Genomic DNA, 24,637 nt, shown 5'->3' with positions numbered 1-24,637 from the left:
ATACTGAGATTCTGCATCTTACTTTCCCACCGGAAGCCCCCGAAAGCAGAGCTGGGGACCCTACTGCCTGGCAGTTAAAGATCCTGGCTCTAGAACCAGACTGCGTGAGTTCATATCTCTTCTACCCAGTGGCTAAGTGACCTTGGGCAGGTCATTTAACCTCTCCATAAAATAAAAACTGTAATATACCAGATATGATAATATCTCATACTACCTACCTACAGTCTTTTTTTTTTTTTTTTTTTTTTTTTTTTAGAGAGAGTGAACACAGGCAGACAGAGTGGCAGGCAGAGGCAGAGGGAGAAGCAGGCTTCCTGCTGAGCAAGGAGCCCGATGTGGGACTCGATCCCAGGACGCCGGGATCACGACCTGAGCTGAAGGCAGCCGCCCAACCAACTGAGCCACCCAGGCGGCCCTCATACTACCTACCTACAGTCTTATATCACATATTATAATAATACAGATAAATCAGTCAACCATGTAAACCGTTCAGTGTAATCTCTCAATTAATCTTGGCTAACAATTTATATCCCCATAGTAACAGTTGTCGAAGTATGGACCAGGGACCCCCAAGGGGTGGTCTGTGAGGCCAAAGCTATTTTTGTAATAGTATCAATAAGACATGGAATTTTTTAGAAGTTACCTAACACTGATATCACAACAGATTGACTACAGAAACAGATATGAGACGCTAGCCCTCTTCTGTTTAGCCTGACATTAAAGAGATTTACAAAAAGTCCAAAACAAGGTCACTCTTCTCACTAAATGACTTTTGTTTTGGAAAATACAGTTATTTTTCCAAAAAAGTTGTTATTTATGTTATCCTATAATGGGTTAAACTGTTGTCATTTTTAAATGAGTTAATCTATATTTTTTAATTTATCGATTTTATTTTCTAATATGGCAAATATTTACAGTTAACAAATAACCATAGTTGCACTGACTTCCCTGGAAGGTCAGAAAATCTTGTTTCTCCTCCTCCCTCCCAGGCCCTCTTACCTGAGCCCAAGATGAATTTGGGTTCCCAGGTTACCCAGGCTCTGGCTACCTCATCCTTCTCTCCTGAGGACACACCCATTCCCACCTGGGGTTCCTAATCAACCAGAGAGGCATGCAAGGCTGGGAATGAGCCTCCATTTTAGAATTGGGTTGACCCGGATTAGAACCGTGACTCTACCACTTACTCTCTTCAAACAGATAGTTTAGCTTCTCTGAGCCTCAATTTCCTTATTCATACAATGGGAATAACAACAGTACCCACCTCTTGGGATTGCTGTCAGGAGTAGTGACAACTTACACAAAACACCCACCCCTTGACACATAACAACTATCATTGTTACTGTGTTTCATGGTTACTATTAGACATCTGGTCCCCCCAAGCCCCTCCTGGTGTGTTCAGCTGCCCCTTCCGCTGTCCCCATCTCCCTCTTCTCCACAGTCCCACAGAAGGAGCAAAACCAAGGGCTGCGTGGGATTGCAGCCTCTGGCTTCGCAGCACGCACACCCCAACCACGCGTCCTCACTCCCTCAATCCCAAGCAGGGTGTCACCCTACTCCAGAGCTAAAAGCGAAACATGACAGCTAACTGCCAAGCACCCAGGCTCACGACTGAAAAAGCCCTCTGCTGCCAGGGCTGGAGCCAAAGCAGTCTTGGTTCAGGGAGAGAGGACCATGACGAGGAATGGAGGAGCCCCAGCCTAGAAGCCCGGGGACCAGTGGCAGCTGGCTCTGCCACTAACTGTGGGCGAGTTCCATGCCTTCTGGGCCTCAGTTGGCTCAGCTATAAAAGGAGACAAACTTCTAGCTCAGATGGTACAGAATTCTTGGACAGCCAGGTAAAACTGGGGAGACCTGACTTCCTCAGATCCCTCTAACAACACGTGTGGCCCTGGGGTCACAGGGAGCACAGTCTGCCCTCTGCCATGGCTCCACCCCCACCCCCACCAGACCCGGTCCTGATTCCCTCTGCCACTCACCCTACAGTTGCTCAGCTCCTCAGCGGACAGGATGATGGTGCCACATTTCTTCCCTGGGACCCCACTGGGAGAGGAGAAGATGAAAGAATGGAGAGCCAGACAAAGACAGACAAAGCCTGAGCACTCCCTGAATGGGCCTTCCTCAGCCTCCCCCTTCCCCAACCAGCAGATCTGCCCAGAGCCCCTGAGAAGACAGAGTCTCCTGAAATACTCGGGGCAGTGTGGCCTAGGGCACTTGCTTCTTGGGCCAGGCCCCCCAGGCCTGGAGCCGCCCCACCCCCTGCTCCCCCAAGAGCCCGCCAGGAAGTATAGTGCCTGCAATGAAAGTCCTAGAAGCGGAAAAGCATCCAGACTCACCCGGAGGCTTCCAGACCAGTGGTTCTCAAATTTTCCATCCAAAGACCACTTCTGTGGGCAAAAGACCTCGTGGGCCAGCCACCCCACCCTGCACCCAGCTGACCCCCAGAGTCCTGGAACCTTTCAGCTCTGAGCCACTCTGACTGATCATGGGTGGGAGAGCAAGCAGAGGAGGGAGTTAAGCAGAAGGGCTGGTATCCTCCCAGTGGTAGCTTGTCCAGGCTCTCTCCCATGGCTACCTCCCCTTGAATACCTTGGCTGGGGTCTCTCCAAGGAAGAGAGATCCCATGGCCATTCATGCAGCTCCTCAGTGAGGTGGGCAACCATGATGTGAAGTCGGCCCACCCAGAGAATCCCCACCAAGAGGTAGAGTTCCCAAGCTGGGTCTTCGCCCAGGGAACCTGGACCACCTCCCCACTGGGTCAGGAGGGCCCCCTCTCCCGGGCACCAGCCCATTCCACTCCAGTGTTTGGGACAAACCCAGGGTTGTAGGTCTCCAGTGTGGCCAGGGGCCACTGGGAAGGAGGGAAAAAAATGTCATGCTGTCCAGTAGCTGTTTAACTTTGGACTCATGATGGTACCTCTCCAACTCCCGGGTTCCTTGCCCAGAGAATGAGTATGTTTGTAGGTTCCATGAGTAAGAATGTGCACACGCAGCGCATGGCACCAAAAAAGGCCCCCAAGGAGCAGCATTTCGCTCCCTGCCTCCTTTCCTTCACAATCTCCCCAAGCTGCTAAAATCCAGCCCCACACCTCAGGCCAGCCTTGAAGCTCCCAGCCTGCTGTCGGCAGAACACACTTTGAGAACCACTGATGGAGCTCTCCCCAGTGCCAGCTTCTGGAGGAAGAGGCTCTCAAGTACAGGAGGCAGGGGCGCCGGCCCCCGAGGCTGAGACAGCCCAGATCTCTCCACAAAACGAGAGTAGAGTAGGGTCCCCTGCCACAGGCCTGCCAGCTTGTCCCCTTAGACATGGGCCGGTGAGCAGAGTGCCCCTGCTCTGGTCTGGCCCTCCCGAGTATAAAGACATGATTTGTTTGACCAGAGAGACAATCCTCACACCATCCTCCTCCGCCAGTGTTTCTCCATCTGTTCCTCCCTCTGCCTCTGGGCCCTGGGCCTTTCTTTGATTTCCCATCTTCCCTTCCCTCCCCTCCAGACCCAACCCGCTCCCACCTGCCTAGGGCCTTCCTTTTGCTCCCCCATTGCCTTTCCGGCCCTCCCCGGCTGCTTCTCTCCCAGACTCCTGCTCCATCTCCAACTGCAGCTTCCATAACTCTCCATGTAAATAAGCATCCACACCCTTCCTGGGCTGTGAGCACCCAGGGCCCCAAGAGGCCCCTTTCCCATATCCAGCGGCCCCAGCAGCCAGCCCAGCGGCTGGGACCCTGGCTCCTAGGAGCTCTCAGCAAGGAGAGGGGAGTTTTGCTTTCTCAGCCACAAGGCTCAAGCCCCTCCAGGCTGGCCCCCCACCCGGGGCGGGAGGGGGGCAGATATTCCCTATCCTGCCCCACCCCACACCCTCTGATGAGGATCCTCCCTCCAACCAGGAGAGGGGGAGCAGGAAGGAGTACCAGGGCAGGGGAGTGGTGTGTCTTTGTTGCATGTAGTTGCATGAAGCCCGCCAAAAGCAGATGGTTGGGGTGGAGGCCAGGGGAGCAAGCAAGGCAGGCCCTCCAGTGACAGGGAGCAAATACAGAAAGTAAGGATTTAGCAGAATCTATTCTGAAAGGAGGCTGACATCCAGCAGTGGAAGCAGTGGAGGGGAAGTGGGGTAAGAAGCTAAACGAAGAAAGGGACAGAGGGAGGGGAGAAGGGCAAGAGGTAGGAGGCGGAAGAAACCAGGTCAGGGAGAGAGGCAGGGCAAGTGCCCAGCTCCTGCTGGCCACTGGAAGCAGCCCCTACCGCTGCGCCCCACCCTGCTCCCAGAAGTCCCATGAGCCACTGGGGTTGGGGATGCTGGAGCTGCAGCCGGGTGTGGGAGGGGCCGGCTGCAGAGTGGCACTTGTGCACACTTGGTGCTCTCTCTCTCTCTCTCTCACCCCAACCCCCCATCCCCGCCCTGCCTGACCGGGGCTGAAGGCACAGTGGTGGGAACAGGGCCCAGGCCTGGACACTGAGGCCCCCTCTGCAGAGCCGGCTGGATGTCTGAGGACTCCAGGGCCAAGGATGTCTGTTGACCTACCCGTTGGAAACAGCTGGCATGGGTTTGCCTGTCCTGGAATTCAGGCTGAATGCTCCTATCCTGTAGAGAGAGAGGCAGAGAGAGCATGTCATGAGTCAGCCCCTGGTCCTGAGAGGACATAGCACTTGGCATCAGAATTCTTGGAGACAGGTGTCTGTTCTGCATCAAACATCAAAACACGACCAAGAGCTGCAGGCCAGAGGAAAGAGAGGTCTTCCTCCCAAACCTTGCTGTGAGGTGCTAGGTGCCTCTACCTCGGGGGTCCTCAAAGTGTGATCTGGGGCCCAGCACCGTCAGCATCCCCGGAGAATGTGTTAGAAATGTAAGTTCTCAGGCAGCCCCATAGACTAAGGGGGGGTGGCAGCCAAAGGCTGTACGCTTTGAGGACCACAGCTCTACCTCTAGACTGTGAAATGGGGAGACTGCTGAGAGAATCACAGGAGATCAGAGAAGCTGATGTCAGTCTAGTCCTGAAGAGACACCCCAGGGAAAGGGAGGTGTTGTGTATGGGTCTAGCAGGGAGACGATGAGACAGACACAGGACATTTTCAGTATGGGAAACAGATCCTCCTCCTTCACCAATCCATCATCTCCAAGATCCTGCTGCCCCCCCTCCAAGGCTTGCCTCCCCAGCTGTCTCCTGCAGAGGTCTTCCTCAATCCACTTAGCAGGTGTGCCTGTCCACCATGGGTGGGCAGGGGGACAGCAGGGAAGAAACAGACCGGAATGACAAGCAGTCTTTTGACCCACATCTGGGGGCCGAATAGGCAGACACACATACTCACTCTGGGAACCCCAAATTCTATAAATGTCAGAGCCTTCCAAACCTGGATGTTTTTTTCCTATTCTCAATAAATGATAGCGTATATCATTATTCTTTGTGAACCCAGAGAAGGAGACATTTTCAGGGACAGAGAGGCCTCTCTAGGGGCCCTGAAGTTAACATACAGTTAGTGGGAGTCAGAGACAAGGGGCTGGGAGAGAGACCCCCGTTCCTGACCATAATGCATTCTGCACTTCTTGGTCATGGTGAGGGGATAGCACCCCCAGTTCGAATTTAGCAGAAGCCAGCAGGGAGCTGATATCCAGCCCGACCTGCTGTCCCCTTCCTGCCCATCCTGTCATGTGGCCAGGACACCTGTCCCAGTCTGCAGTCTCCTTTTGTCTGGGTTCTGCCCCTAGGGCTTCCTGAGAAATAGGGAAAAGAGAGGGCAGTCCCGCTACCCTTGGTTGGTCCCTACAGCCGCCTGCAGCTTCCACCAGAAGCAGCCTTGGGATTCCTTATCCCAGAGTCTTCCTAGAAGAATAGCATTCCCCTAAAAGCACTTACAGCCCTATAATGCAGATTTTCAGGGCAGGGTAAGATGAGGAGGACCTCACCCTACCCACCTCTGGCCTACAGTAAGAGGTAAATAATCTGAGGGATATGCTATGTGAGGAGAACCCCTGAATTCAAATCCCAGCTCTCCTATTTCCTAGCTGTGTGCCCCTGAGCAAGTCACTTTTCCCTCTCTGGGCACCGATTCCTTCCCTTTACATTGGCAAGGGTGGGAGGTAGGAGTAGACTAGATAGTGTCTCACGTCGTCCCAGGAATACGGGGCTCTAATAACTGAACCTGGGTCCCTCCAAGTTCACTGGGTTAATGGCCCTGCTAGGTCTCCAGGGTCTCCTTATTCCTAATCACCCTGCATGAGTGGTGGCTTGCTGCGCTCCTACCCTGACCTAAGTAAGGGTGGGTGGGAGTTTGGCCCATCCCCAGGGAAGCAACCCAAACAGGCCCCACTCCCTTCTATACTTACGTGAGGGGCTTCTCCAGGCGGCTCCCAGGGGACCCCACAATCTCTCCGAGGGTGCAGAAGGCCTGGCCCAGGAAATCCTGCATGCCCAGGGTACAAAAAAAAAAAAAAAAAAAAAAAGCCAGTGTCACTCACTCTACCCACGGCCACCCTACCTCCCCCATCACCCCATGCCTAGAAGTAGGTAGACTCTGAAATAACCAGAAGCAGCATCAGACATATGAGTCTGTGTCCCAGGGAAGCTCGAGGCTAACCCAGACTCTGGCACTGAAGAGAGTTTCTGAATTTCTGGGCAGTCACTGGCAGAACTCACATGTTTGGATAAATCCGGGCTCTTCGAGTCAACGTCGTAACTGCAGGGAACACACAGAGATGGTAAAGACTGCTGGGGCATCCTGTCCAGAACTGCTGGGGTCCCTGATCTGAGTCAAGACCCCCACATCCCCAAATACAGGCTCTGAGAAGGTAGGATATTTCTGGGAGTAACGACTGGGAGGCCCACATGGGAGCCTTGCAGGGTACTGGCCATATTCTGTCTCTTGATCTGGCTGATGGTTACATGAAGGTAAACAGATACAGAATGCATCATGGGATGGACTCTAAAGATTTGTGTACTTCACTGTGTATGTGTTGTACCTCGTTAAAGACCGAAAAACTAAAATAAACTTGCTTGGCAACCCTGGCTGGTTCTCAGGTGGTTGAGCCACCTTGCCCTTCAAAACCTGTTCTCCCATCTTCCCAGCTAAGGCGAGGTGCCCTTGGAGCTCAATACCTTGCCTTTGAACCTCCTGATGGTTTCACCTTGCCCAGGCCTGCCCAGCATGACCTGGGGCCTCCTCACTCAAGAACAGGAGAGGCATGAACATTTTACCCTCTTCCATCTGCACCTGGGCCCCTCTCTTGACCTGGAGCCACTCTTGCAGTCCCTTTTCCAGCATCCCCCTCCCCCGCCTAACCCCACTGGCTGTCCAGGCCTCCCACTGAGGGGCAGTCCTTTTTACTCTACCCTTGCTCTAGCACTTTCTTTCTCCAAAATGTCCCCAAATGGTGTCTTCTCTATGATGGGCTAAAAGTCCTCCCTCAGTCCCTCCAAAGTCATGTCCTTCCATTGCATTTTTTTTTCCTCTGCTCCTGCAAGCCCCCAACCCCCTTTTGGCCCACTCTGTCCACAGTCCTCTGGGATACAGTCCTTTCTAACCATCCTCATGCCTAGGAAAAACAATGAAACAAGGCTCCCCACACCCGCTCGCCAGACTGAAATCCCATCATCGTCTTTAACCTCAACAGAAGGGTGGTCTGCACCTTTGTGGAACACATGCACATGCCCAAGGCCCCATCAAGTCAGGTTACCTCTGCAGGAGGGGAGACCAGAGGGCACCCCTCTCCCAGAATAAGCTCTGAGAGGGGCACCTGGGTGGCTCAGTGGGTTAAGCCTCTGCCTTCGGCTCAGGTCATGATCCCAGGGTCCTGGGATCGAGCCCCACATCAGGCTCTCTGCTCAGCAGGGAGCCTGCTTCCTCCCCCTCCGCCCCCGTCTGCCTCTCTGCCTACTTGTGATCTCTGTCTGTTAAATAAATAAATAAATAAAATCTTTAAAAAAAGAAAAAAAGAATAAGCTCCGACAGAGGGAGAGGTCAATGGGGAAGTCCCCATCACCTGGGGAGAAAACGGCTCCCGGGAAGCCCCCAAGATCTAACCCCCAGAGTCAGGTGGCTTGCTTGGGGTCCTCCCACACTTAAGGGAGACAAATGGTGGGGAGCCTCTGTTCTCTCTTCCCACCTCTTTTCCATCTCCTGATGAGGGTGGGTCTGAACTTGAGTTAATTGTTTTTGTCCCAGGCCAAACCTGAGATCCCTCTAATGTCATGGCACCCATTCCCTTCCTTGGTAAGAGAAACTACTACCAATCGCAGGTCCTAGAGCTCCTCTCCCATCTATGGTCCCCCCGCCCCCACAGACCCATCCTCAGTACTAGCTTCCACTTACAGATCAAAACACTTACAGATCAAAACGGAGGTTCTGCTTCTCCTCAAAGAAGTAATCCACAATGAATTTGCGCACAAAGTCAGGGTTGAGTGTGTTGTCAATGACTTCGGTGCGTCCGAACTGCAAGAGAAAATAGGGTGTGGACCTCAGGACCAGGCTGTGGGGCAGGCGAGAGCACAGGGCTCCAAGCTCCTCAGTCCTGGCCCCAGTAGGAATGGAAGCCTTGCCTTCTGGCCCCCATCCCCTATCCCCAGTCAGGGCAAGAGCTCTTCCATCTAACAATGGAAACCATCCCCAGCTCCAAATCCAACCTCGGCTTTCTTCTCCCGACCTCCATCTAGGCTCCACCCAAGTTGCAAGGTTTTGATACCTGAATACCTGAGCAGGCCCTTCACTTCGGCTTTCCCTTTTCTGCCAGTGGCACGTCCTCCATTTCTTCAAAATCCTGTTAATGCTGCCTCCTCTAGAAAGTCTTCCTGATTCTTCCACCCAGAGAGGTTTACTTCCCTCTGAACCACTGCTGAACTTGGGCTCACCCCTATGACCACCATCCTTCTCTGATTCCACAGTTAGGTGACTAATTATTTGATGTCACCATTGTAAATGAAAGGGAGGAAGAAGGGATTGTAGGAGCTTTTAAAATCCCCACCTCCCGCCCATGCGCACTCCCCTCCCCTTGAAGTGGGCTGGACTTCACAACTCACTACTAATGAATAGAATAGAGCACAAGCCACTGCCCAAAATATGTTATAAACTACCATGACTTCTGTCTTGGGGACCCTCTCTCACTCTCTTTTGCTTGCTCACTTCGAGGAAGCCAGCTGCACTATGGAGAGGTCCGTGTGGCAAGGAACTGAGAGCAGCCTTGGGCCAACACCCAGTGAGAAGCCAGACTGTCAGCCAACCTGCCTGTAAGAAACTGAATCTTCCCGAAAGTACCAAGGGAACTTGGAAGCGTACCCTGCCCCAGCAGAAGCTCAAGACAACTGAGACCCTAGCCAACACCTTGACCACAGCCTTATAGAAGACCCTGAGGTAGAAGACCCCACAAAGCCACACCCAGATTTATGACCCTGTTGTTTAAGTTGCTAAACTCTGGGCTAATCTGTAACACAGCAACAGATACCTAATATACGGATTTAACTTTCTCCACATCCCCTGCAGCAGACACTCTAGGCACTCATAAGTTGAATCCCCTTAAACTCCCCAAATGACTTAAGGCAAGTAACTCCCAGGTCTGGGCACCAGAGTCACTTGGAGGATTTGATAAAAGACCGATTATAGGCCTCACTCCCAAATATCCCTTTGACAAATATCCCTTTGACCTCCCTTTGACAACTCTCGGGTTTAACTGTGGTTCACAGGGCTCTGAGCTCCTCGAGGTCTCCCTGCACTACGGAGGAGGGCAGTGGGGACATGTTTCCTGGCCATCAGGCCCATCAAAACAGCTCTCTCTTACATCTGTTTTTTTTTCTTACATCTATTCAATACACTGGACATTTCTGGTGATATTTTGTTTAAAAAAAGGGACACAAGGCTAAAAGATCAAGTGTAAAAGCAGTGTGCTCTGTGTTCCATGAAATGAAGGCATGATACCAACCCTACAAAGTGAATAAGACGGACAGATGCATGATAAATATTTTAAATAAGTTGTGAATATTTCTGAATACATAAACTCATTTTTTTCAATTTGGGCGGTAATTGCCAAAATAAAAAATTAATCCCGAGTATTAGTCCCCCTTAATGGGGCTCTGCAGCTCAGAAAAATGCCAGTACACAGGTACCTCTCTTGTGTGGTGGGCAAGATCTTCTTCTCTGGGACTTAGCCCAGCAGTCACTTGTACCCTGATTTAAGTTAGAAAGCTGCAAAGGGAACCTCCCACCCAAGGACGTGTGGGGTCATCTGAGCACTCCATCTGGCATCATCTTGACTTTACTCTCTATCAATTCCACCAACCGAACCTCTCTCCTTTCCCCCGTACCCACTTCCTCCCTTGTGACCTCGGCCAGGGCTCCCCATTTTCTGAACTCAACCCCTGCCGCAGCCTCCTAGAGGGCCCCCTAAGTGAGAACACTGCTAATGCTTGAAGACCCAGTCCCCGGGAGCTCCTGCTCTACAACTCCCAACCTTTCCCCTGTGCTCCCATAATGCACCTGGTATCTCTATGGCTGCACTTACTATGTCCCCTGACAACGACCTACTGAGGCTCTTCCCACCCCACTAAAGTTTCTCGAACAGCTGAGGATTCAAGTTCCCCTCATTTTTGCAGCCCAGGACCGGCCATCGTTTAACAGACTCCCATTCTCATAGTCACCAGTAATTATAAGTATGAGGAACCACGTGACACATTTTGCACCGTATTTACCTTATTTCGTTCTTTTATGGTAGGCTCCCCCATTTTACAGATAGGAAAACAAAAGCACAGAAAAGCTAAGTTACCTGTCTAGGGTTCCACAACTGATCATTGCTGAGGGCAAGTCACAACCTAGGTATTCTGGCCCATGCCTTTCATGCTCCAGGTGCACCCTGTGAGGTCTTTCTCGAGGGCAAAGGCTGGTCACTGCTCTCAGTGTCTGGTATGCACTGGGGACTCAGAAACCATTGAATGAAGTAAGGTTGAATGAGGAAAGGGATGAGTGGGTTTGAGTCGCAAGCTTATCACAAGCTAATTGTGGGACTTGATTGAAGAAAGCTTCTATTTCCTCATCAAAAGATGGGAGAACACTACGTGTCCTGCTTACTTCTTAGAGGTATCATCCAAGTCAATTACCGATTCAACAAAGTTTTTCAGCACTTACTATAGGCCAGACAAAGAGCTGGGTGCTGAGCTATGAATATAAAGAGAACGTGAATCCTTTACTTAAGGACTTCTCTGTCATTGGTGAAACAACTTATAAACAATAACCCTAACACAGTGTCACAACAGAGCCATAGATAAACCTCTACAACAGGGTCTTCCCCAGCTACACACCAGAAGCCCCCGGGGCAAAAAGTGAAAGATGTTGACACGAAGACAGATTACTGGGTGTCCTATTTCACAGACTGGTCCAGGCATCTGACTTCATCGAGATCTGCACCCTTCATGATTATTGAGCTATTCTATAACAGAAAATTGCAGAAAGCACATCATAATGCAAATGATTCTTATCTGTAGAAATGTAAATACATTTGGCTCAGTGGAATGCAATTATTTGATTACTGTCCTGTTGATACTGACCAACTTTGCATCTATTTTTAAATTAATTTCGGCATTCCTGATTGCCTGTATACAGCTGACCTGCCACAATGCAGGGGTTAGGGGAGTGGACCTCCACACGCTGTCGAAAATCCAGGTATAACTTTCGACTCCCCCAAAACTTAACTAATAGCCAGCCTACTGTTGACCGGAAGCCTTGCAGACAACAAGCAGTTGATGAAGAAATATTTTGTATGTTATATGTATTACATACTGTATTCTTACGATAAAGTAAGCCAGAAAAAAGAATATGTTATTAAGAAAGTCATAAAGAAGAAGAAATTTATTGAAATGAAAAAAAAAATTATTTACTGAAAAAAATCTGTGTATCAGTGGACCTGTGCCAGTCAAACTTGTGTTGTTCAAGGGTCAAGAGAATGTGTGTTGAGTCATCTGAACCAGCTGTAACATCTTACTGGTTCCTTCATTTAATTAATAAGTTAAACAAATCTTTACCATGTGTTCATTTTACCTTTAGAGAGGATGTATCCTTTAATAGGAGCTTTTTAAAAATACCCATGCTCAAAATCCCGCCACAGACCAATGAAACCCAGTCTCCCTGGGTGGGGCCTGAACAACTGTTTTTTTCAGTTTCCTAGGTGATTCTAACGCACAGTTGGAGTTGAGAACCACTAATGGAGGAAGAACACTAACATTTACTGAACCCCTTCTGAATGCTCACTAGATCAAGTGCATCATTATCTCATTCGATTCTCACACTGCCACCCCCACCCCACCTCACCCCACCCCGGTGAGTAACTACCTACCCATTTTCAAAGTGAGGAAACAGAATCAAGAGCGGTTAAGTCACTTGCCCAAGGTCACACAGCTAGGCAGAGCTGGGACCTAAATGCAGGTATGTGTAATCCAAAGCGCATTATATTTTTACTTCATCTAATGTTCTCAAGCACTATGAAAATCAAATAAAGATGAGATTTACTTCACAAATATTTATAAAAGTCCCACTGTGTACAGGCAATGGGGTAGATATTGAGTCAATTAAGACTGGGTTCCTGGCATATCCCCTAAATTCAGTAACAATCTTACAATGTATAATCCATCCTTGTTCTAAGAGAATTCCTGCATTCTCCTCTTCTGCTCTCATTCTTAATACCTCTAGTCTTCAGACAAAAGGAAAATTTCTCCTAATGGCTTTCTTGCAGAGTATTCTGGGTAAACATCCAGGTGTGAGAGAATCCTCCTTTAGGAAAGGGCTCTACCTCCTCTTCAGTGTACAGCTCCCCGAAATATGTTAAACAATGCTTCCGGCTGGATTTTAGATACACCCCAGCCCAGAAGGAGAAAGCATTTGTGCCGCCTCTCTCCCACCGGGCTCTCAGCAGAGACTCCAAGGAAAACACCCATTAGGGAAGATGACAGCGCCGCTTTTAAAATGGCACTTGAAGCTTCAATAGAGGGGAATTCCCTAGAGATTGATCTCTGCCAGAGAAGAAAATGGAGTTCCCCTGGAAACAGGACTTGGAGTGGGACTGCAAAGGCCCCCAAGATCTCCTAGAGAGGAGAGGGGGCCATTGAGCCAGGCTGGGCAGTGATGAATTTCCAACAGGCAGAGGTAATTAACATATGCCGGGCACAAACAACTGTGAAATCTAAAATCAAGGAGGGACTTACTAAAGATGTTTTATAGCCTTCATTACCTGGGCTAATCACAAAGGGAACAAAGACAAAAAAAAAAAAAAAACCAAAAAACTTGGATTTTGAAAATCCAAGAAGCCGCTAGGTCTCTGTCAGTTCCAATTTTATACCCCTATTAAATATGACATTAGGAAACAACCTAACTGATGTCTTTTAAAAACATCAATTTGATTGTTTTTCATTCCACATAGAATTAGTTTCCAAGCCCGAAGGGACTTGGACAGATGAGGTGTTAGCACGGAGCAGTGGGAAGCATATAGTCTGAATGATGTGTGGCAAATTGGGCTTGGGGGCGAAGGGGAGAGGGATTAACCATTTGCGCCTGTAATCATAATCGGAGCTGAACCAGTGCTGAACGCTCTTCCAGCACCCTGGAAGTGCCTGTCCCTGCCTCTCGTCCATTCTGAACTCCTCTGTCCACACTCCAGGTTCTGAGAATGGTACTGCTCATGGTCTGGGGCGTAGGCCACCCAACATCAGTGGGCACGGGGATTTTCTGATCAGCAATGTTGGAGAGAAACCCTGAAATCTTTGTTTTAACAAGCAATTCTGATACAGACAGCCTTTAAGAACTGTTGCTTATGGGGGTAAGTGCAGACTAGTGAGGGCTTGGTGTGAAACTGGGGAAGGGGCTGAGCAATCAGAAATAAAGGTGAGGGGGACTTCCCTGACTTCAAGGCCTGGAATAGCCTCCCAGGAGGGGAGAAAGAAAGAGAAAGTACAGATGAGTGCGAAACCTGGAAATCAGGACATTCACCCTCTCCAAAGCTCATGTCTTGTTCTTGGCAACAAAACCCAGTGGGAAAAGCTCCTAACACGCCACAAAAGATGCTCCCGAGGGCTCCTAAAACCTCTATGACTAAGCCCCAAGAATATCAATTAAACAGCATTAATTACATATCATCAGTTCCAGGGAGACCCCCAAAGGGAAAGCAGACTTGAAACTTCTTTGAGGACTAAATTAGATGGCTCCCCGGGGCTCTGCTACACACAGAAGTTGACATCTATGGGGCCGGCTGGGCAGCGGTCCTGCCAAACCGCCCTCTGGACAAGGGCTGCTGCCAGGCTGGGATGGAAAACCTGGTTCAGGCAGGTCTCCCTGCCTGAGACCCTAAGGTCTCCCCATTCCACATCCAACTAGGAGGCCAGGAGTGGGGGGATCCTGTCAAGACATGGGCCTCTTGAGCTGCAATGAGGCACAGGGCTGGCAGTAAGGCCTGGATGGATCTGGAAGCTTATTCTCTGTGCCAGAGGGTCTCTCATGGCTGCCCACCCAGCTCCTTCTCTGTCCTGCTCTACACGCCAGGGGACCCGGTTTCCCCTTTGAACCTCATTCCCTTGCCCTGCGGGTTCCAGGTTGGGTTTGGCCAACGGGAGGCACCAGCAGATGGGAGATGGGTGGAGAGAGAAGATAGGGTATTTCTTCCCACTCTGGCCCAGCCTTGGCCCCTGGGTTCTGGAAGGAGGTGCTTCTTCTCCCAGAATGATGGTCCGCCTCTCACTCACAGACAAGAGCACTGTCTCCTCTCACTGCCCCTTCGAGCCCTGAGTGAGAGCAGCTACTTGCTGGTGCTGGGCCCTGGGTGGGGGGCGACCTCCTGCAGATTTGAATCCTCCACCTCACCCATACCTTCGAAAGAAACCCATCAAATCTCCTCAGTTAAACTGACCGAGGAAACTTGCTCTTCTGCTGGGGCCCTGACTGATCTATTTTCTCTCTCACCAAACACGTTCCTAACACATTCAATTGCCAACTCAAGTGAACATAAACCAAGAACAGTCCCCACCCCCCTCCTTTTGCTGAAACACGTGGAATGCTCTTGTCACCAATAAAGTGCATGACCCCCACTTGTGCGGCCAAGACACCTGATGTCCCACGACCACCTTCTGGGATGCAGGGTCTCAGCACAGCTGTCCCACCCTAAGGGCGCCAGTGGGAGCTCTCTAGGACCAGGGCTCCCCACACCAGTGTCCTTGGCTTTATAGAAAGTGGCCACCTACCTGATTAGAGTCAAGTTTGATGCTTTTAATCAGCTCTAAGTGGGTCTGTGGCTCCCCGAAATCGAATGAAATGTCTGTCTGTACGTGTCTGCATTTTCCGGGGAAAGGAGCTCTGGTTTCCATCAGTTTCTCCAAGGGAAAGCATGCCTACAGAAACCTTTAAGAACCTATGATTCTAGCTTTGAAGACACATCTTAGGTTTTCCCCCAGAAAGCAGTGAATAGTGAAGTACAGAGAGCAGAGTCTGGGGCCCCACTTCCTGGGTTCAAATCTGGTTTTGTAGTTCTCATTGGCCATGTGACAGGAGAAATCCCTTTCCCCCACTGTGTTTCAGTTTGCTCTTTTGTAAAATGGGAACAACAATTTATCCATACCTTACAGGGTTGTTGAAGGCTTACATGATCTGATTTATGTAGTGTACTTAGAAGGCAGCCCGGGGCCTAAAATGAAGTCTAAATTAGTGATTCTACACTCTGGTCCTTCCTGAACCCCAAACCCTGGCCCAGGCACCCAGGAGGTGTGTCTTTCCTGGGTCGCTGAACTCAGCCTTATCTCTAAGAGGCTCCCGGCAGGAGCTGCTGACACTCTGCTCATCTTCCTTGCCCAAAAGGCCCCAGCTCTGAGTGGTTTCTCTCCAGACATCTTCCACACACAGGCAAGGCTGAGAGAAAAATGCGGGGCTGTCCGTTTGCTCTTACCAAACAGCTACTCCATTAAGATCTAAGCTCTGCCCTGCCCATGGGCTTCCCACAAGCTTGGGTCCAGCAAAGCCCAAGGCCTTTGTTAGGGGGGAAAGGAAAAGGCAGTAGTATGTGTAATGCTTGCTTAGAGACCCAGGCCTGGAGAAGAAAATTCACTCTCTTGCCACTGGCAGGAAAAGTGAAGCGGAAAGACCCCTTGGGCGTGGAGGCTGCTTAGTGAGGAGAGGGAGGGGAGGAGAGCCCTTGACCCTCTCAGTCCCTGCTCAGACACACGACTACTGGGCTAGGAGGCACAAAGCAAAGCAGCCTAGAAAGAAGCTTTCTCTGTTGCTTCTAGATTTGTCAAGTCTGGACCCCTCCTTCCACACAAGCCCCCGGTAACTCCCTGCAAATGCCCACAGCTGGAGGGCCCTGGGGCCCAGAGCCAGGGTGGAGTAGAGGGATAGCTAGGCTTGGATTTAGGACCCCCCACTGGCCAGGGTTCTGTTGCTAATTATTTACAGGAGGCTACCTAGAATAGTTAAGAGGGTGCACTTCCCCAACTGCTAAGACAGAGCAAATCATTCCCTCTCCAGGGCAAGGACAGAAGGGAACGTGCATGGAGCCTGACCCAGAATGTCTGCTACTGATCTTCAATACTGAGAATAATCCTCACGTAGCCCTAAAGACAGCCAGGTGCTAAGTGTTTTCCACATTTTTTCTCATTCAATCTTCATAACAGCTTTATGAAACATGGCTGTTATTCCCATTTTACAGATAAGTTAACTAAGATGAGGCTCAGAGAGCTGGAGTGACTTGCCCAGGGTCCTATAGCCAGTGGGTGGGAGAAACAGGATTCGAACCCAGACTCTCTGGTCTGGTTCCAAATCAGTAAGGAGTCAATGTAGTCATTAACCAGTAGGAAGTCAGTACTGTGAATGAGGCTTGGACTATGTCCTATTCAATCTTTATTCTTGTTCTTTTCTTACCTGCAGCCAAACCTCTGAGCTTCCTCAATGTTAACTCTCTCTTCCACCTTGCTGACTCTTCCTGTTGGGGGGCTTTAGGTCACAGGGCACAGGTGAGTGCCCCTGACCTATTCCTCTGCTCACCCCCCACCCACATTTCCAATCCCTACAGACCACACAGGCACTCCTGGCCCCTCCTATGATTCCCATAAGGATTTACTGACTGACAAGTTGACTTAGAACTTGAAGATTCTGGAGCTGGAAGGAATCAAATCATCTCAAGCAATGAGAAGAGAGAGGCAGAAAAGCGGGGTGGGGGGACCGTGCTTTGACACGTGTCACACGGCTATTTAGGAAAAGGGCTATAATGGGAGCCCAGGTCAGGTCAGTTCCCACCCAGAGTGATCTCTGATTCTCCCAGAAGCCTGTCACCCCCTCTGTCAGGTTTTTCTCAGGTCTTCCTTCCATCAAATCCTCCTCCTACCTCTTCTTTTCGTGACTCCTCATCTTCAAAACACCTTCCACACCCGTGATCTCATTCAGCGCCCCCCGCCAGTGACCCCATGGAGACGTTATTACTGTCATCCCCATTTGATAGAGGAGAGAACGGAGCTCCAGGAGGCCAGCAGGACCTCCCAGAGGCACCCAGTGGTGGGGATGGAGGACCAGGGCTCCCAGGAGTGATGGAGTCGTGGCTTCCCATGGTGTTCACCACGGTCCCCTGCCTCAGTAATGAGTGGGTTGCTCTGCAAGCCTGAACGATGTTCACGGCCCCAGATTTAAGCAGCTCTGGCCTTTTTACAAATTACAGCTGGATGAAGCTCCAGAGACCTCCCCCCAGCTGCAAAGCCCCCAGTGGCTATGCCTCCTGGGACAGAAGGAGGCCAGCACTGACAGACTGCTCTCCACCTCGAAGCTGCCCACCCATCCCCAGCCGGAGCTCCCCTATAATTTTCATATATAATTGATGGCTCCTTAATTGGGGATTCTAAAAGCCCTGCTAGAGAGCCCAGCCCTGGCCCCTCATGAATCATGTTCACTGGGATTAAAATTAGAGGCCAGAAAGCTATCTGACTCAAATAGAAACTGGAAAAGGCAGCGAGCTGGGTGCTGGGAACAGGGGTCCAACTGGGTGCCTGATGCTGGAGAATGGCCTGAGGTCTGGGCACCAGGAAGGAGGACCGAGGTTTCAAGGAGGAGCACAGAGGACCTAGTTCCAGGCCAGGCCTGCATGGTTTGGGGTCTGGAAAGTTCTCTGAGGTTCCCTCACAGAGAGGCGGGGGCAGGAGTCTGTAGCCACCCTCTCCTTGGAGAGTGAGGAAAAGCAGGCCCCAAGAGAGAGGAAGGGGCTGGCCTAAAGCCAAGCAGAGTGAGCCATGACTTCTGTGGCCTGGTACCTTCCAGACCACTTCCCGTTGCCTTAAGGCCTCTAGGTGAGGAAGGGCAGAGGTGAGTAAGGAGAACGGAGGCTCCAAAGGCCTTCTCCCTGCTCAGGCCTGGACGGAGAATTTTCCCTCTCTGGCCCCAGACATCAGCAGCCACAGCCAAGCTTATAATGAAAGACTTCCTGACAAAAGGCTTAGTTCCTAATTAGCCATTGTTCCAGATAATCTGTTAAAACGTCCCAGCTCCTGGGGGAATGGCCCTTTTACCAATGAGCCTAGCTGCCAAGTAGCTGGCAAAACACTCCACCAGCCCGTGCCCTGATCTTGCCTGGGCGGCTGAGCCAGCGTCCAGCGGCACCTGTGCAAGGAGGGCCCTGAGTGAGCCCTGCCCTAGAGGCACTGGTCCTCCAGGGCACTCCAAAATGTCTGTCACTCCTGTGGAATGGCATGATGGTGTCTGAAGGGATACCCCCAATGGTTGTTTCCCCCAGGTGAAGCCCTGGTTTCTTGCTTAAGGCCTCCTTCTATGGAGTCACTGTTGCGCATTGTCTCCTGCCAGGCGCTTTACCAAAATTAGCTCCTTTATTCCTCAAAGCAGGCTGTGAGCTGAAGCACTTGCCCAAGAGCCCCAGCCAGGGAGGTGGTGGCCCGGATTCAGACCCAGTCACCCTAACTTTGGAACCCACACTCTCAGCGGCTCCACCACAGCTGTAAAGAGCAGGCACCTGGACGTTCACACTAAAGAGAAAAGAGATTTATCAGCAGCCAAACAACGTACTCGAGAACCTCAGGGTTTACCAGAAAAGCAAACTCCTTTCTTCAGAGGAAATCTTGGGCTCCTGTCGAATGTATTACACAGAACTCACAGAACAGCTCTGGTCGGCTAAGGGGAGGGCAATAGGAGCCACACACAAGTTCACAGTCAGCCCTGACACACCACATCCAACCCCGGATCTAGAAAATTCCACTCCGATAGCGGCCTGGCCAGACGGGCAGACTCAGAAGACCATAGCACACCTCAGCTCCACACTCTCGAGCTGAGGCGCTGGGCCAAGCGGGGACCCTCTGTGCCTCTGCTTACTCATCTGGGGTATGGTGAGGGCTAAGGGGAGTTATGGGGTATTGCTCATGTAGAGACCATACCAGCGCTAGGAAACGTCATCCCGGCTACGGAGGGAGAAGCAGGACAGGGGGTACAGCCTCTTCCCAGCTTTGACAGAATTGCATAATAATATTTCCAAGTGTCAAGCACAGCCAGGCACTGTGCTGAGCGATTCTGTCCTCAAGTTCCCACCACAGCCCAGGGAGTAGGCGTCGGGATCCCATTTACACAGAAGGAAAAAGAAACTACAGCTCAGAGAGTTTAAAGGAAGTGACAGAGTCAAGATTTCAAGGGACACAGTGACAGCACCTGGCTGTGCCAAAGCAGATTCTAAAGCCCTAACCCTAAGATTACGAGCAGGTGCCTGTGACCCGTCTGGTCCCCAGTCAGGCCTCGGTCCCAGGCTGCTTGCTCCTGCTGACTGCAAGGGAGGGCCCTGGAAATCCAGCTGCAGGACAAGAGCGAAGGCCACGAGAGGCTGTTGCATGGGTCCCGAGGCTCAAGTGGAACCTTTCCCTGAAGAGGCAGACCCCTCTCTCCAAAAACAGGAGAGCCCAGAAAGCCAGCCCCATGCTTGCCTTGGCACCCACCTCCTAGGGAGGCTTGTCTCCTGCTTTGAAGTTTAACAATAATAATGATCCATTATAAAACAGTAATAATGATCCACTTGTTCCTTTTGATAGGGAAATCTTTTGATAGAGATCTGTGTAGTGTGACTGGGGCTGGGTCCTGGGTTGGTCATCAGGGATCCCAAACTGGGCTCAGAGTATGGTGGCAGAGGGTGAGTTCATTTCGCATCTAAACTCTTGACCATTGAACAAACTGGATCCCCACTGCCTTTGCCCACTACTGTCTTAAACTAGGAGCTCCACAAGACTGCAATGTGTCTTCCTGTTTCTGTACTTTTGCCTGCCATCTGCTCTGCACACGGTGGCCAGAGTTGTCTTTCCAAAACATAAACGGGGTTGCATCCCTACCCTGCTCAAAACTCTCAGATAGTTTCCCACAACACTCAGAGCAGTGTTTGAATTCCTACATGGCCTATGAAACCCTAGAGGATCTGCCCACTGTCTTCATTGTTCTCAGCACTCCAATTACACAGACTTTCTTTTTGTCCTTTGAGTGCACTGAGCTTGCTCCCACCTCAGGGCCTTCACACCTGCTGTACCTCCTGCCTGGAATACCCCCTCCCAGACATAGGCATGGTAACACTCAGGACTCAGTTAAGTCACCTGTCCCTCAGAAGGGACTCCCTCCACCCTGGTCACTCTCTATCTCATTATGCTGTTTTTTTATCTTTGTCACAGCACTCATCAAACAATACCTGAAATTATCCAACTTCTTTGCTGAATAAATAAGCCTCTCCAGAGTAGGGACTCTGCCTGTCTTATTCTCTACTATATGTCTGAATCGGTGGGTAGCATATGGTAGGTGTACAATAAATGCTTGCTCACTGACTGCTGACTCTTTGGAAACTGTGATTAAATCGAAGGCCTTGTATTCCCAGGAGGGCTCCCAATGGGGCACGGCCTTCCCTTCATCAGCTCATCTCTCCCCTCCCTCCAACACAGCCCGGGCCATAGCCAGACTTAGTCACCGCCAGCTCTCAGACACACAGAATGTTTCCACCACCAGGCTTCACTCATGGCAAGCCCCGTTCCCGGAATGCTCTTTCTTCTCCCCACTATCCTTCAATTCCCAAATCTGGTGTCACCTACCCTTGGAAGCCCTTCAGGCCCTCCCGGCCCTCTCCCAGCTGTGAAGAGCTGAGAATTCACATCTAAACTGCTTGGGTAGCTCCTGGCCTAGCTACCTTCTGGAACTCGGGGCCTCTGAGAGGATCTGCTACAACACTCTCACGAGAATGAAGAAAACAAGGTTTTTAGTTCCTTCCATACCTGTGTCTGGTGTCCCCAGCTCCCCATGAGGTCTCTGAAGGCAGGGACCTTGCTGCTACAGCTTTGTACCCTGGAGGATATCACAGTCCCTTATTCAAGTTACTTTGCCTGTTTGCCTCCCTGTTGCTATCTATATACAGAAGGGGTTACCTGGGACGGAGGTGCTACGTTGCCCGACACCCACAGCCCATCAATGGTACCATGAACAAGAGCTACCTCTTACCAACCGCCTACCTGTTTCCTCCACCTTATCCTATGTTCTCTCTAACACTTACAAAATCCAGCCAGTAAGGATTGCTAGTTGCCCATTTTACAGGTGAGAAACAGGGGGTCCAAAAAGATAAGCGCCTTGTTCAAGGTCACACAGTTCTAAAACCAAGGTCCTGACCCAAACCCAGGAACTGCCCACGACACCACCCCTCCTCTGTGATTCAATAGGGAGAGAACCCTGGTTTTCTAGCCTTGTCACCTGGGCCAAGTTCCGTCACCTCGCTGAGGTCTGGAGATAAAAGCCATTCTAAGGATCGGGACCAAGTGGGAGATGTGATGTCAGGCCCACACCAGGCACATTCTAAAGGAATTCTGCTGTAACATGGCAGATTTTTCAACCAGCTTGGCTGGTTCTTTGAGTACCTTAAACCATCAAAGTTATTGGGCCACCGTCTTGGCTGCTGGGATAGGGTTGCCTGGGGGCGCTCAGAGAGGGCCAAAGGTAGCTCAGAGTCGGAGAAAGGCATTTCCTCTAGAGGAACAGCATGAGGGTGGAAGCAGGCCAGACTCTGAATGTCCGGGTGCAAGAGGAAAGACAGAGCTAGGGAAGAAGGCAGGGGACACACTGTCAGGTGGGAGAAGCCTGGAGTCCAATAGCTTGGCTTCTGTTCTATTGTCTATAGTATATTATTTAAAGCTAATTTTGGGGTGCCTGGGTGACTCAGTCAGTGAAGGGTCTGCCTTTGACTCAGGTCATGATCCCAGGGTCCTGGGATCGGGTCCAGCAGGGACGAGCCCGTCCCCGCTCAACTGGAGTCCGCTTCATCCTCTGCCCCTCCCTCCACACCTCCCTCTGCTCGCACACTCTCTCTCTCTCTCTTTCTCTCTCTCTCTCTAATAAATAAATGAAAAATCTTCTAAAGAAATAAAATAAAGTAAAAAAAAAATTTTTAATGAGTTTCATCCATCCTAGGGATGGCTGTCACATTTGAAAGCCCAAACGAGGAGATATCATCTCCAGTACATTATCTCCCCGGCACTGGAGAACCCTTTTCACAGAAGGAGGTTACCAATCATTTTTCACCGCCAAGAGGAAGGTACGGAGAGGCACACATATGGCTGAAGTGCCATACAAACCCGTAAGCACTTGTACAAACACAGTGTGAGAACCTGCAGAGACCTCATGCCTTGGGAGTGGGCCTGGGCTTCTGATACCCCAGGGCTCTCCTGCCAGCGGAGGCTGCCTGACCCTCCCTGGTGCCGGAACATCAGCTCTCATTGGTCGGCCCCCAGTGTGCCTTAAGGCAACAAGCAGGCCCTGGGACCTCACTTTGCTGATAAGGACAAGCAGGTCACTAGGGGCCACTTGCTAATATTAGATGAGAGTCTAACCTGACCATCAGATGACATGAAATTGCCAATTATTTCACCAAATTTTCAAACTGCAAATCCATATGGTTCAACTTAGCCAGCGGGTGCACGGGGCAGAAGTAAGCCTGAGTCCGGCTTTCATGCTTACGTGGGCTCCAGGGTCAAGGTTGTGTGGAAGCAGAGCTGGCACCCCTAAAAGCCTGGCAGCTCTGGACAGCCATCCGGTTTAGGTGGCTTCCACACAGATGTGAATCCCAATCCTGAGCCAATTCATAGCGTGGCCGTGGACAAGCCGCTTCAACCTTCCCGGCTTCAGTTTCCCAGCTGTGACGTGGACCCATCGAAGCTCCTCACAGAGGGCTGCAGCCTTAGGGACAAGCCAGGAGCGCACCTGCAGGGGCTCACTCCATGCCCGTTCCTCCATACAGCCAATTCTAGGGTAGCCCAAGTGGGAGAGGTTTGGACACCAAGCTAAGAAGCTGATGTTTGTCTCCCAGGCTTGGGAAACCGCTGAATGACTGAGCTGTGATTTTGAAAGCCACGGGAACCACGAAAAGGCCCTTTTCTGTTCAGGAGAAGCAGAAAAAACGCTGGCTGCTGGGAGCGAGCATGGGGTGAAATTCAAGGCGAGAGCCAGGGAAGACCGGGGCTTGGAAGGGGGCAAGAGCCAGACAGGCCACCACACAGAGACGCAGGGTGTTGTGGGCAGACTATGAAGAGACACCCTGGGACAAAAGCACTAGAGGGGCAGGGAGTGGGGTTCCCCACTGTGCCAGTGTGCCACACTGCCATGCTATTTGGACACAGCACAGTGACAATGGCCTCCCTTGGTCCAGCATTTCCTGGAAGAGCCCCTCCTAAGGAAGGACCCCTCCCACACAAGGATGAGATGTTTTCCTTTTCCTGGAAGCCCTCACTCCTTAGAGCCAATTGGGTCCTAGAGCCCCAGACTGAGAAGGGGACTCGGGTTTGGGAAAGTTCACAGGGTCTCCACATACGGCTGTTCCCACTGTGACAGAGCACTTGGGTGCTCAAGCTGGGTAATAGCACATTGCCATTAGTACTTCCAGTATTTTCAGAAGAGTTATTTTAGCTGGTCTCCTAAGGAGGACTCCGAGTCCCATTTTACAGATGAGTAAGCTGAGACTCAGAGAAGATAAAGACCTCACCCATGTCCCATAGTAAATCTCAGAGCTAGGATGGGAATGCTGTGTTCTAGACATCAAGTTCAGGCCCTCATCTGAGAAGGCAAAGGATGGTTATCAAGGAAGCGCTTAGAGAACAGATTGAGAAACGCAGGATAGATGATAACCAGATCATGTAGCTCCTTGGTGGCTGAACAGCATACCTCCAAGACCAACTAGAGAAACAAGGTCCGTTTGGGACAAGGTCTCCAGTGGGGGACCACAACACTCCATCCCATGCAATCCCTTATCATTCGCGTGAACGGCAACCACAGCCAACCGGGGTCTAGGAGGCGGAACCAAGATGCCAAATGCACGACCATCATTCAACACAATCTTCACAGCCAAACAATAGATGGAACCTACCAAATGACAAGTCTACTACGTAACGAAGATAAATGCAAAATCTCACACCGAGGGTCAAAAATCCAATCATGAAGTCTGAGCTGGGGGAATCCTGTCTGGACAGCAGTTTGGACAAAGAAGTGGGTCCAGCTCTGGGGAGAACACTGATGCGTGGACCCGGGTTCCAGGGACAAGCCAACAGGTAACATGTAACCCAACAGGTAACAAGACGGACAAGAGGGACAGGGACAAGAGAAAGTGATAGAGGAAGCACAGATGGAAATGGTCACCTTCTTAATCTGC

General features: G+C 50.9%; 1 protein-coding gene across 2 annotated transcripts in view; it reads right to left on the bottom strand.

The window, feature by feature from the left end:
• CPNE5 (copine 5) overlaps window positions 1-24,637 on the bottom strand; it is an 88,780-nt gene that overhangs the window by 44,078 nt on the left and 20,065 nt on the right. Inside the window, exons 4-9 of one of the 2 annotated variants that reach the window (XM_059399110.1) lie at window positions 8,315-8,418; window positions 6,627-6,666; window positions 6,317-6,393; window positions 4,517-4,576; window positions 2,334-2,384; window positions 1,977-2,040 (exon numbers count right to left, since the gene is read on the bottom strand). In XM_059399110.1, the coding sequence (XP_059255093.1) occupies window positions 1,977-2,040; window positions 2,334-2,384; window positions 4,517-4,576; window positions 6,317-6,393; window positions 6,627-6,666; window positions 8,315-8,418 (396 nt within the window). The remainder of the gene's footprint in view (window positions 1-1,976; window positions 2,041-2,333; window positions 2,385-4,516; window positions 4,577-6,316; window positions 6,394-6,626; window positions 6,667-8,314; window positions 8,419-24,637) is intronic. The other variant, XM_059399112.1, reaches the window with a different exon arrangement.

This window comes from Mustela nigripes, chromosome 5 (genome assembly GCF_022355385.1).
Source record: "Mustela nigripes isolate SB6536 chromosome 5, MUSNIG.SB6536, whole genome shotgun sequence".
NCBI lineage: Eukaryota > Metazoa > Chordata > Mammalia > Carnivora > Mustelidae > Mustela > Mustela nigripes.
The sequence above is the reverse complement of the archived record's forward strand: the minus strand, read 5'-3'. Positions and strand labels throughout refer to the sequence as shown.